Source organism: Ranitomeya imitator, chromosome 2, assembly GCF_032444005.1.
Source record: "Ranitomeya imitator isolate aRanImi1 chromosome 2, aRanImi1.pri, whole genome shotgun sequence".
Classification (NCBI taxonomy): Eukaryota; Metazoa; Chordata; class Amphibia; order Anura; family Dendrobatidae; genus Ranitomeya; species Ranitomeya imitator.
In genome coordinates, this window is record NC_091283.1 from 264,670,531 (window position 1) to 264,684,561 (window position 14,031).

Here is a 14,031-nt window from a genome sequence, read left to right on the forward strand (position 1 = left end):
GCCATATACTAGACGTCTGGTAACCGGTAATAATTCCCTCATGTGTGGGGTCTATTTGTCTCCAGAGAAATCACACGTTACATTCCACACAGAACATTGTGTAGAAAAGGCGGCGCGAGGTGATTGTGCCAGTAGTGAGGGCGAATAATGGCGGAAATGTCACTGACTGAGGAGAAGTCTCCATGTAGCTTCTTCACTGCGGATCACGTGACCCCTGACTCCTCCCCCTGTGACCTCATCACAGGTCCTGTGCGCACAGAGCAGCCATATATGTGGAGTGCGGCTCTGCAGGTGGAGGTATGTGGAGATTCCCCATTACTGAGCGCGGGGACATTAACCCCTTCTGCACTAAGACTCTTTATAAGAATCATAACGTTGTTGTTCTGTTTCCTGTAATAGATACATACGAGCCAACTATGGAGGACAGGAAGTGAGGGAGCGGATTGTTCTCCTAGTACAGGGCCCCTTTCTTGGCCCCACACAGTGTAATGCCCCCATTATGCCCTGTAAGCAGGGTTCTGCCCCACACCCAGCTGCCTCGGGCACTTTACCATGAGCTGGTACCTCAGATTCTTCCCCGCACCCCTTTCCTTTGCTTGGCGCCAAATCTGTTCTGCCTTTGGGGCTCCAGCCTTTATAATATCAGTAACTGCGTCATCAAGGTCACCTGACCAGGTGCACCATCTAGACTCTTCCCTCCGGAAACCCTCCCTCTTCCCATTGGTGTCACATGGTCTCGTTTGGGCGGCAGATAGCAGTCTTTTTGTACAAATGCAGCACAGCCCTGAGGAGTCTTTTATGACTCTCCTTTTTACACCCCTTATGCAATATATATGATGCCGCCCACACAGTATAATTTTTCCTCAGTACTGGCATCTCTCGTAAAAAAAGGTATTTTCAAAGTATCGCCATACCCCCACACAGTATAATATTCTTACAGTATTGCCATACCCACCACACACATTATAATGTTCCTACAGTACCTCCATACCACCACACAGAGTATAATGTGCCTACAGTACCGCCATACCCCCACACACAGTATAATGTTCTCATAGTACCGCCATACCCCCACACACAGTATACTGTTCTCATAGTACCGCCATACCCCCACACACAGTATAATGTTCTCATAGTACTGCCATCCCACCACACACCGTATAATGTTCTCACAGCACTTTTATACCCCCACACACAGTATAATGTTCTCACAGTACCGCCATACCCGCACACACAATATAATGTTCTCACAGTACCACCATACCCCCACACACAATATAATGTTCTCACAGTACCGCTATACCCCCACACAGTATAAAGTTCCCCCAGTACCATCATCCCACCACACACAGTATTTTGTTCCCACAATAGTGGCTTCCCACAGACACAGGATAATGTTTCCACAGGACTGGCATCCCCCTCACAGACAGTATAATGTCCCTACAGTACTGCCATCCCCCCACTTTCTAATGCTCTCATAGTACAGTCATGGCCAAAATTTTTGAGAATGACACCAAAATTCTATTTTCACATGATCTGCTGCCCTCTGGTTTTTTATTAGTGTTTGTCTGATGTTTATATCACATACAGAAATATAATTGCAATCATATTATGAGTACCAATAGGTTATATTGACAGTTAGAATGAGTTAATGCAGCAAGTCAATATTTGCAGTGTTGACCCTTCTTCTTCAAGACCTCTGCAAGTCTCCCTGGCATGCTCTCAATCAACTTCTGGACCAAATCCTGACTGATAGCAGTCCATTCTTGCATAATCAATGCTTGCATTTTGCCAGAATTTGTTGGTTTTTGTTTGTCCACCCGTCTCTTGATCACTGACCACAAGTTCTCAATGGGATTAAGATCTGGGGAGTTTCCAGGCCATGGACCCAAAATCTCTATGTTTTGTTCCATGAGCCATTTAGTTATCACCTTTGCTTTATGGCAAGGTGCTCCATCATGCTGGAAAAGGCATTGTTGGGCGCCAAACTGCTCTTGGACGGTTGGGAGAAGTTGCTCTTGGAGGACATTCTGGTACCATTCTTTATTCATGGTTGTGTTTTTAGGCAAGACTGTGAGTGAGCCGATTCCCTTGGTCAGAAGCAACCCCACACATGAATGGTTTCAGGATGCTTTACAGTTGACATGAGACAAGACTGGTGGCAGCGCTCACCTCTTCTTCTCCGAATAAGCTGTTTTCCAGATGTCCCAAAAAATCGAAAAGGGGATTTATCAGAGAAAATGACTTTGCCCCAGTCCTCAGCAGTCCACTCCCTGTACCTTTTTCAGAATATCAGTCGGTCCCTGATGTTTTTTCTGGAGAGAAGTGGCTTCTTTGCTGCCCTCCTTGAAACCAGGCCTTGCTCAAAGAGTCTCCGCCTCACAGTGCGTACAGAAGCACTCACATCAGCCTGCTGCCATTCCTGAGCAAGCTCGGCACTGCTGGTAGTCCGATCCCGCAGCTGAAACAGTTTTAAGATACTGTCCTGGCGCTTGCTGGTCTTTCTTGGGCGCCCTGGAGCCTTTTTGACAACAATGGAAGCTCTCTCCTTGAAGTTCTTGATGATGCGATAGATTGTTGACTGAGGTGCAATCTTTGTAGCTGCGATACTCTTCCGTTAGGCCATTTTTGTGCAGTGCAATGATGGCTGCACGTGTTTCTTTAGAGATAACCATGGTTAACTGAAGAGAAACAATAATACAAAGCACCAGCCTCCTTTTAAAGTGTCCAGTGATGTCATTCTTACTTAATCATGACTGATTGATCGCCAGCCCTGTCCTCATCAACACCCACACCTGTGTTAATGGATCAATCACTAAAACGATGTTAGCTGCTCCTTTTAAGGCAGGACTGCAATGATGTTGAAATGTGTTTTGGGGGTTAAAGTTCATTTTCTGGGCAAATATTGACTTTGCAGTCAGTAATTGCTGTTAATCTGATCACTCTGACATTCAGGAGTATATGCATATTGGCATTAGAAAAAATGAAGCAGTAGACTTTGGAAAAATTAATATTTGTCTCATTCTCAAAATTTTTGTCCATGACTGTACTGCCCCCTACATGCACAATATGGTAACATCCACCTCACTGACTACCTCCAACCACCGACAAATAATAAAATAGTCACTTAGCCTCATTCTTGGTGCAAATACTAATTAACCCAGGATCTATGAGATATTTCCCACAAGATAGTTGGATAGGCAGGAATGTATCATCCATAAAGGTAGCCCACTCGGTTGCTATGATGCCTATGAATTGACAGGGCTCGGTGGGGTGTGGTATTGGTGACCCTCTCCTTCCCATCATCACAATTTCAGCGATATCCATATTCCCATGACGGTGATACCGCTGAATAGATTATTGAATCAGGGAGTCGAAAGCTCCTGATCCACCATTCAGCCTTCACTTCTGAGTCTGAGACTCCGTGCACTGCAGGCACAATGACGTCACTACATCACACCTGTAGTACGGAGCCTCAGTACTCACACCGCACAGACCAGAGCAGCGCACCTCAGGAACCGAGTTGAGTGAGTAGTGTGTGTGTGTGTGTGTGTGTGTGTGTGTGTGTGTGTGTGTGTGTTTTCTTTCAATATTAGGAATTGTGGGGGCATCATATTAAGAGAAGAGCTGTTGGGACTCTCATACTGAATGTGAGGCTGGTAGGGGCCATTATACTGGGGTTGTGGTGGACTGTACATGCCTCCATACTGAGTGGGGTTTTTTATTTTGTGTAGCAGGTTGTGGTGGCTATTATTAGAGATGAGTGAATATGTTTGGAAAACGATTGCCAAACATAAATTCGACACGAATATGGTACATTCAGATTCATGATCAGTAGCACGAGCATTTTTCTTAAGATCAGAAAAAGTCGGTAACATTCGGTAAAAGATATAGCAGAAGCCGGCAATACTTGTGCTGCGTTTAGTAAAATCACAGCCACCAATGTGGGAGACTGGGGTTCAAGTCCTGGATCTGCCCTGTTCTACATAATATACCAGTAATGGTCCATAACACTATGGTGTCTACCTCAATAAACATGAGAGTGTCACAAGCAAAGAGAGTCATGCCGCCTCGGACGTCACCTGGATTAACAAGGTCCGAATGGGATGGCGAGGAACCAGGACAATCTGATGATAAATCGGCTACTGGACCAAACCATACATGGACAAGGCAAGAGAGCCTGGATCTGATGGAATGCTATTATAACAGGAGAACAAATGAGAGAGAATATATGAAGCGTATGAGGAAACTGTGGATGGATACAAGACCTGCATGTCCACTAACTGAGAAACAACTAATCACCCAACATTTCAATATCATAAAGAGAAAGCTATTGTCACAACTTGAGATGGATCAACTGCACTGCAGATCCACCCCACATGAACACCTGGAAGAACAACATGTGCAACCCCCTGGAGATCCTGATCCAACCCTGCAACTAGAGTGCACTGCAACTTGTCTGAAACAGAAGATCTTAGATAAACTAAATACCATCAATACCAAAGATCGACTGCCAAAGCTCAGCAAAGAAACACTACCAGACAGTATTATTATTATTATTATTTATTTATATAGCACCATTGATTCCATGGTGCTGTACATGAGAAGGGGTTACATGCAAATTGCAGTTATCACAGTAACAAACTAACAAATACAGACTGATAAAGAGGGGAGAGGGCCCTGCCCTTGCGAGTTTACATTCTAAAGGATGGTGGGGAAGGAGACAATAGGTTGAGGGTTGCAGGAGCTCCGGTGTTGGTGAGGCGGTAGCTCCGGTGGTGATAAGGAGGCAGCAGGGTCAGTGCAGGCTGTATGCTTTCCTGAAGAGGTGGGTTTTCAGATTCCGTCTGAAGGATCCGAGTGTGCTTTATAATCGAATGTGTTGGGGCAAATAATTCCAGAGGATGGGGGATATTAGGGAGAAGTCTTGGAGGCGGGTGGGTGAGGAGCGAATAAGTGTGGAGGAGAGAAGGAGGACTTTTGAGGACCGGAGATTACGTAAGTGAAGATGTCGGGAGACTAGTTCAGAGATATATGCAGGAGACAGGTTATGGATGGCTTTGTAGGTCAGTATTGGTAATTTGAACTGGATATGCTGAGGAAATGGGAGCCAGTGAAGAGATTTGCAGAGGGGGGGAAGCGGAGGAGTAGCAAGGAGAGAGATGAATTAGTCGGGCAGCAGAGTTAAGGATGGACTGGAGAGGTGCAAGGGTTTTAGCAGGGAGGTCACAGAAAAGGATGTTGCAGTAGTCGAGGCGGGAGATGATGAGGGCATGCACAAGCATATTAGTAGATTGACGGTTGAGGAAAGGACGGATTCTGGAGATATTTTTGAGCTGGAGGTGACAGGAGGTGGAAAGAGCTTGGATGTGCGGTTTGAAGGACTGGGCAGAGGCAAGGGTTACTCCGAGGCAGTGGACTTCTTGTACGGGGGAAAGCGTGATGTCGTTAATTGCAATAGATATGTCAGGTAAGGAAGGTTTATGAGATGGAGGAAAGATGATGAGTTCAGATTTGTCCACACTGAGTTTGAAGAAGCGAGAGGAGAATAAGGAGGATATCACTGATAGACACTCCGTGTGGACTGCAGAGGGGTGACGTCCGGGCCAGAGAGGTAGATCTGAGTGTCATCAGCATATAGGTGGTACTGGAATCCATGGGATTTTATGAGTTGTCCCAGGCCAAGTGTATAGATTGAGAAGAGTAGCAGTTCTAGAACAGAGCCTTGGGAGACTACAACAGAGAGAGGGTGGGATGAGGAGGTAGTGTGGGCGTTGAAGACTCTGAATGTGCGGTTGGAAAGGTATGAGGGGATCTAGGATAGGGCAAGGTCTTTTTTATGCCAAAGGAGGAGAGGATCTGCAGTATCAGGCAGTGGTCAACTGTGTCAAAAGCAGAGGACAGATCTAGGAGGAGTATAGAGTATTGTCCGTTAGCTTTGGCTGTAAGTAGGTCGTTAGTAATTTTGGTCAGGGCTGTCTCAGTTGAGTGATGGGGCAGAAACCAGATTGTAGATTGTCAAAGAGCAAGTTAGATGAGAGGTGAGAGGAAAGTTCACCGTCGACGTGCTGCTCCAGGAGTTTGGAAGCAAATGGGAGCAGCGATATTGGGCAATAGCTGGACATAGCAGATGGATCGAGGGTTGGCTTTTTAAAGATAGGCGTGAATGTGGCATGTTTGAAAGCAGAAGGGAAGGTGCCAGAAGTTAGAGTGATAGGTTGAAGAGGTGGGTTAGGGATGGCATAAGATTGGCGGTGAGGTTGAGGAGGAGATGGGATGGTATGGGGTCGGGCGCACAGGTGCGATTTGGAGGGGAGACAATTAAGCTCCCCTTCAGTGATGTTGGGTAGGGAGGTTATGGGGTTTGGGCATTGGTCTGGTATACAAAGGGGTTGTGGTGGTTGAACAATGAAGACTTGTCTTGTTTGGTCGATCTTATTTTTAAAGTGTGGGGCAAAGTCCTCAGCAGAGATGAGGGAGATTGGAGGGGGCAGTGGGGGGCAGAGGAGGGAGTTAAAGGTTTTGAATAACTGTTTGGGGTTGTAGGATAGGGAAGATAGGAGGGTTGTGAAGTAGACCTGTTTAGCAGAGGTGAGAGCAGATTTGAAAGCGAGTGTTGTCTGTTTGAATGCAGTGAAGTCGTCTTGCGAATGTGTTTTCTTCCAATGCTGCTCTTAAACCCTGGACACTTGCCGGAGCTTTTTAGTGGTGTTATTGTGCCAGGGTTGTCTATTGATACGTTGCACTCTGCCATGAACGAGAGGGGCAACCGTGTCAATAGCTGATGCAAGAGTGGCATTGTAGAAAGCAGTGGAACTGTCTGTGTCGTGGAGTGAGGATATGGATGCCAGTGGTAGGATAGAATCAGAGAATGTGTGGGTGTATAGAGTGCTAGAGAATGCCAATAGAGCAGCTCTTGCATCAATACCTACCACCACCATAACTCAAAATAATATTCTGATCTATGCTACTGCCTCAGCAATCATGGAAATGTGTGGCTATACAACTTCCTGAGGGGGCAGACAATGGCTGGGAGCTTATGTTCCCAGGGATGCTAGATTTCTCCCACCTGGTCAGTGTCTGCTGAGGTTGAAAAACGATAAAGGTTGCACCATTATTTGCCAAGAATGATTACTCTAGAACATTGAAAATGCATTACTGCCATAGAAAATAGGAGAAAAGCGCTATATAATGTACACATGAAAAATTTATCTGCAAAAATTGCTATGAAAAAAGGAAGGTACTTTGCGCATATATTGGCCAATGTATGTGAGCCCAATTGCCACGTCAAGACGTCCTTCATAACTGGGTCCCTGTCCTGTTTTGTCACCTCTCTTGTGCAAAAATGTCTACAATTTATGGGTCAGGAGTGGACCAGCTAACTACTTAAAATCACCTGTGGCCATTGGGAATGGGAGTGCACATGTCCAAAAAGGCTTAATACGAATAGAGAACAAGACCAGCACATCCAGGCTAGTGTGAACAGGTGGCAACCAAAAAAACATAGAAGTTGAAAAACGATAAAGGTTGCACCATAAATTACCAAGAATGATTACTCTAGAACATTGAAAATGCATTACTGCCATAGAAAATAGGAAAAAAGCGCTATATAATGTACTCATGAAATATTTATCTGCAAAAATTGCTATGAAAAAAGGAATATTTATTTTACAGATAAATATTTCATGTGTACATTATATAGCACTTTTTTCCTATTTTCTGTGGCAGTAATGCATTTTCAATGTTCTCGAGTAATCATTCTTGGTAAACGATGGTGCAACCTTTATCGTTTTTTAACTTCTATGTTTTTTTGGTTGGCGCCTGTTCACACTAGCTTGGATGTGCTGGTCTTGTTCTCTATTTGTAGTGTCTGCTGAGGTATTATGGAGTGGGAAAACTGTTGCTCATAGCAACCAATCACAGCTCAGCTTCTTTTAAACAGCTCCGGTGAAATGAAAGATGCTTAGTGATTGGTTGCTATGTGGAATGGGTGTGGATTGACACATACAGACACACACAAACATACATACACACACACACATATATACACACACACACATATATATACACACACACACACACACACACACACTCAGCTTTATATATATATATATATATAGATAGATAGATTTTTTTTCTTTACGTTGGAGGGCCCAATTCCAGCTGTTGCTGTCGGACCTGTGATTTCTATCTCCTCCACTGTGTACAGGATAATAGAGGATAATAAAGTAGTTAACTTAAGTAGTTAACGAGACTTAACTAACATTGTGCAGTGACTCTGCTTTCCATATAGTGATGGATATTTCTTGTTGGTGAATCTATGATGTTTTTCACGTTAACCCTTTGTTAAACCCCTCTGATCAGTGCGATCATACACCATACAAGCCTCTGATGGCTCTGGTGATGCCCTGTACTACTGTAGTGCCGTGTATCATCACTGCTGTCAGTGTAATACTAACGGCCCCATACACATGAGATAAGAGTTGGCTGGACGGTCATTTGGCAGACGGCCATCTCTCCCGACTCCCCCATACACACAAATATTCCAGCTTTCCTGGGGTCTGTATGAGAGAGTCGCCTCCAGACTCCTCTAGCGGAGGATTATCTACAGGAAGAACAAACGGATTATCCTCTGAAATTCATGATGCCAGGTCCTTATCTGCCCTGACATCATCTGTCGGGAGGCCCCCAAATACATTATATAGTCGCCCAAACCCCCGAAATCAGTGATTTCATGGAACTTTAGTCTAATGTGTATGGGGGCGGGAAAAGGTAACTTATTGGACGCCGCCTCTGGCCTAATGGACCTTCATACATTGCAGCCCAGACACCATTATTAGGCATGTAAGTACTGTAATAACTGGGCCGCCCCATACTATCCAGTACTTGGGGGCGGGGGGCATTCAGCCAAACTCTGTCACCTTCTTAGATGCCATGTTTGCTTTTCACAGCAGTAAGTGGATAAACTGCCAGGGTTTTTGTTGAAGCCTCATCTGTGCCGTCCCTGCGGTGTACATCTATGTTCTGTGCACAAAAAGATTAATTTCTTTTTAATAAATGTTTAACATGTTAAAAATTATAAAATGTGTCTTCTGCTTTTTCCATGTTTTTTTCATTTTACAAGAATTGTTCGAGCCAATTTTCTTTAGAAACATTTCAGTATCTGTTTTTTATTCTGGTGTTTTTCCTGTAATATAGGAAAGCCTAAGGCCAGAAATAAACCCCATAAATCACTCTACATGGAGACTTTGGGATCAGATCATTTCTGTCCGCGTTGATTGTGGAAAAAAAAAATCTTTTCTAAAAGCCTCAAACTTCTGTGTGTGAATCAGAGCTGAGATCTAACGTGATAGAAGATTAGAGTGCGGGGAAGACGGGAAACCTTCATATAGAGGCCGGTGGTGATGGAGTCAGTGACCGACTCTGGCCAAATCTGTCTCTAGAGCCGTAGTAGAAGATGAAGATGTCGTCCTCATCATGAAGTAGTTATTTCTCATGTCGCGTGTAATGAATGTCTCCTGCAGTATTGCTAATGCCGATTCCAGGGTCGGTAAATGAGACGAGAATTAGCGTTATGGAAGATGAGTCTATGAGAAATGTATTCAGCTGCCGACTCTGAGGAAGAAACTGCTTGTTGTCTGTGGCCTAAAAATATAGGTTTTATTAGTAGATGTAAAGAAGGAAACTAAATACTGTAAAATAATAAATCTCCTCATATGTTTCCCTTATTATCTCCAGTAATTGTATTATTACACAGGATTCTTATGATGTTACATCGGCTCATCTTCTCATTCAGGTCTCTACAATATCGAATCCTCTCAGTGAAGATCTACAAAAGAAAATTTTCCTGATTTACCCATCATAGATGGATATGGACAGAGACAAGATGGCGGAGAGGATATTACACCTCACCCTAGAGATCCTCTTCCGGCTTACTGGAGAGGTGAGAGATTCTGATGACGTCACATTACATCATTCTTATCTATGGGAATAACAGATGGTCAGAACTGGAGAGGTGAGGACTCTGGAAATGTCTGTAGTGAGATTTATTAATGTCTCTCCATTACCAGGATTACACAGTGGTGAAGAAGACCTCTAGTGATCGCTGTCAGGACCCTGTGTCTGAGGGATGGGGAAGACCCCTGAGCCCAATCACGGGGCCTCCACCTCACCCCCTGATCCATGAGGACATCAATGACCAGAAGATCCTAGAACTCATCTACAAGATGATTGAGCTGCTGACTGGAGAGGTGACACTGCTGGGAATGCTGGGACATTATACAGTAACACTATGAAGGGATCGGGGGATGACGGTATCATTGCATGTGTCAGGTTCCTATAAGGTGTCAGGATGTCGCTGTCTATTTCTCCATGGAGGAGTGGGAATATTTAGAAGGACACAGAGATCTGTACAAGAACGCCATAATGGAGGTTCCCCAGCCCCTCACATCTCCAGGTAATAGACAGGACTAAATACACACGGCCTATAATTATCTGTATGTAAAGAATGAATTCACGCCCTGTATGTGTTTCCTCCAGATCTACCCAGTAAGAGGACAACACCAGAGAGATGTCCCCGTCCTCTTCTTCCACAGGACTGTAACCAAGAAGATCCCAATGTTCCTCAGGATCATCAGGTAGATGGAGAGAAGGTGTCAGGAGATCTCCCCTATGATGTGTAGACGCCGGTGAAGGTCTTGTGCTCAGTCTTGTTTTATCCACCAGTATTATATGTTTTATACTTGTGTAATGAGAACGGGGGAGATGGCAGGATTAGAGCTGATCATAAATGTGACTTCTCCATCTGTCGGTGACTTTTACAATATTTTTTTCAGGGTGAAGATCTGACCCATATTAATACTACAGAGACATATATGAGGGGTGATGAGCGATGTAAAGAGGAGATTCCTACATATGACTACCCAGGTGAGTACTAACCACTAAATGCAGAGAAGTCACAGATTCTTCTCAGTCACCGGCTGTGGCTGCTTTATCGGTGGTGTCGTCCGGCCGTATTAACATGATCACCATTTTGCCTCTAGACCACAACATTCTCCTCCACCCAAAACTGTTCAAATGACTTTGGTCATTCAAAGCCCTTTTCTATAGAACTTATAACCTGGTAGATCCACCGGGAGTTGGAAGTTTCGCCCCCAGCAGTTCGCCCCCAGCAGTTCGCCCCCAGCAGTTCGCCCCCAGGTACACTTCGCCCCCGAACATTTCGCCCCCAGCATTTCACCCCCAGGATGTTTCGCCCCCGCACATTTCGCCCCCGCACATTTCGCCTCTAGCAGTTCGCCCCCGGATGTTTCGCCCCCTGACTGTTTCGCCCCAGCAGTTCGCCCCCGCACATTTCGCCCCCAGCAGTTCGCCCCCGGATGTTTCGCCCCCGGATATTTCGCACCCAGCAGTTCGCCCCTGGATGTTTCTCCCCCAGTAGTTCGCCCCTGGATGTTTCAACTCCAGATGCTTCGTCCCCAAGCAGTTCGCCCCCAGATGTTTCCCCCCAGCAGTTCGCCCCCCGGATATTTTGCCTCCAGCAGTTCGCCCCCAGATGTTTCGCTCCCAGCAGTTCGCCCACGGATGTTTCACCCCCAGATGTTTTGCCCCCAGCAGTTCATCCCTGGATGTTTTGCCTCTAGCAATTTGCTCCTGGATCTTTCGCATCCGGGAAAGACCTGCCTGAACTGAACATTGGCAGGTTTGCTTATCACTAATAATACACCATATGAGTCTAAGATATCTAATTCTGATCAAATTAGTTTTTTTATTTTAAAACTTTGTTTTCTAGATGAGTCATTTTACAAATAGACAGGAAAATAGTAGGATTTCATTGGTTACTAAGGAGGTCGTGCCCCCTTGGTAGCAGAACGGATCCTGGCTCCCTATGATACATTCAGGGCTGCATGTTCACAGCCCTATGCAAAGCTCCCTTTCACCCTCCGCTCATGTGCTCTTTCCTCGACAAGAGGAGGGCTCCCCCTGCCTGTGTAAAGCCATTACAGGATGGAACACATAGGGGGGCTTTGCAGAGGGCTGTAAACCAGCAGCCCTTTATACATCATAGGGAATATATTGTTAGTTGCATGCTCCTGTGCAGCCACACCCTCTAGAATCCATCCACAAGTACTGCTACTAAGGAGAAACAACCTCCTTAGCAACCACTGAAATCCTGCAGCACATGGAGCTTTAACTTGGATGAGACTTTTCACACAGAAGTGAAGCTGCTGGAAGGTCTCCTTTGGAAATGAATATCATGGGCACAGGTACTATAACATAACATATTTATTGTAGAGTTATGCTTTAACTGTATGTATCAAAACTGTTTAAACAAGAAGCATAAAAAGGTATAGAGGGGAAGGATTAGAGAAAAAGAGAAAATACAAATTACAGGTTATAATGCTTGAATTATTTTACAGCTAAGAACACTGCTCTCAAAACATACAATATGTGACCATGAACTAAAATTCAAAGCTGTAGGCAATGCCTCTCAGATAATCCATCAAGTTTCTATTATTGAAATCTTGCACGATACGTTTAACCCTTGCTGAAATTGCAGCATACTTTTTGTTTCTTGCAGCAATGGGATTTCCTGCTATTATCTGAATAATTTCAAAACTATGGAGCTCTTGCTGATGTTTCAGACAGTTAATGAACCGGTATATATTTTGGAAAAGAGTACCACATGTTTCTCGAAAGCTACGGTGCCATCCTTCGACATCATTATTTGTTCGCTGTTGATCATTCAATGTTCTCTCATACACATTCCAGAATTGAATTGGAAACAAAGGTGCTTGACGTCCTCTGCGATTCATTCGACCGATATAGCTGTCTTCAAAATAGTTAGCAATAGGTATTGCTTCTTGTGGAAAGTCAGGATCTTCCACCAACTCTTCAAATGATTGCACAACATTCTGTGGTGGTAGAAAGGCCAGGGCAGGTATCATGCGTATCCAACAGGCAAATTCATGGTCACCTTGGTATTGCATCTTGAGTCCTTCATTTTGAACTTTACGCCAAACCGACTGTGATAAGTGGAAAAAGCAACCAGTCTTCACAAGGTTGGGGAACTCACTTTCAAATGCCTGTATTGCAGCTAGTTCAAAATCCAACATCAGGTTGTCTGGCTGCAGTCCAGGCTGCAAGTTCTTCAGCTCTTGCAGCAACCTCTGGTATGTAGAACGGCTCTTGTCTGTCAGCAAGGTGTACACTAGCGGAACAACAAGGCCGCTGTGGACTACATGGATTGTGTAAAGTTGCTTAACCCCTCTGTGACCTTAGACGTACTATCCCGTCGAGGTGCCCTGGGCTTATCTGACCCTGGACGGGATAGTACGTCATAGCCGATCGGCCGCGCTCGCGGGGGGAGCGCAGCCGATCGCGGCCGGGTGTCAGCTGCTTATCGCAGCTGACATCCGGCACTATGTGCCAGGAGCGGTCACGGACCGCCCCCGGCACATTAACCCCTGGCACACCGCGATCAAAGATGATCGCGATGTGCCGGCGGTGCAGGGAAGCACCGCGCAGGGAGGGGGCTCCCTGCGGGCTTCCCTGAGCCCCCCGCAGCAACGCGATGTGATCGCGTTGCTGCGAGGGTCTCCTCACCTCCCTCCCTGCTCGAGCCCCGGATCCAAGATGGCCGCGGATCCGGGTCCTGCAGGGAGGGAGGTGGCTTCACAGAGCCTGCTCAGAGCAGGCACTGTGAAGGCTGCAGCGCTGCATGTCAGATCAGTGATCTGACAGAGTGCTGTGCAAACTGTCAGATCACTGATCTGTGATGTCCCCCCCTGGGACAAAGTAAAAAAGTAAAAAAAAAATTTTCCAAATGTGTAAAAGAAATAAAAAAAAATATTCCAAAATAATGAAAAAAAAAAAAAAATATTATTCCCATAAATACATTTCTTCATCTAAATAAAAAAACAAAAACAATAAAAGTACACATATTTAGTATCGCCGCGTCCGTAACGACCCGACCTATAAAACTGTCCCACTAGTTAACCCCTTCAGTAAACACCGTAAGAAAAAAAAAAA

The 14,031-nt window shown here is 45.2% G+C and overlaps 2 protein-coding genes across 3 annotated transcripts in view; both read left to right on the forward strand.

Annotated features, from left to right (window-relative positions):
- Positions 1-254: 254 nt before the first annotated feature.
- Positions 255-14,031, forward strand: part of LOC138663028 (zinc finger protein 773-like) — a 226,464-nt gene continuing 212,687 nt past the window's right edge. The window contains exon 1 of the mRNA XM_069749083.1: positions 255-297. Within this exon, the coding sequence (XP_069605184.1) occupies positions 271-297 (27 nt within the window). The 5' untranslated portion in view covers positions 255-270. The remainder of the gene's footprint in view (positions 298-14,031) is intronic.
- LOC138663030 (oocyte zinc finger protein XlCOF22-like) overlaps positions 10,339-14,031 on the forward strand; it is a 60,351-nt gene continuing 56,658 nt past the window's right edge. For both annotated transcript variants that reach the window (XM_069749086.1, XM_069749087.1), the window contains exons 1-3: positions 10,339-10,456; positions 10,540-10,637; positions 10,836-10,926. In XM_069749086.1, coding sequence (XP_069605187.1) covers positions 10,372-10,456; positions 10,540-10,637; positions 10,836-10,926 — 274 coding nt within the window. In that variant the 5' untranslated portion in view covers positions 10,339-10,371. The remainder of the gene's footprint in view (positions 10,457-10,539; positions 10,638-10,835; positions 10,927-14,031) is intronic.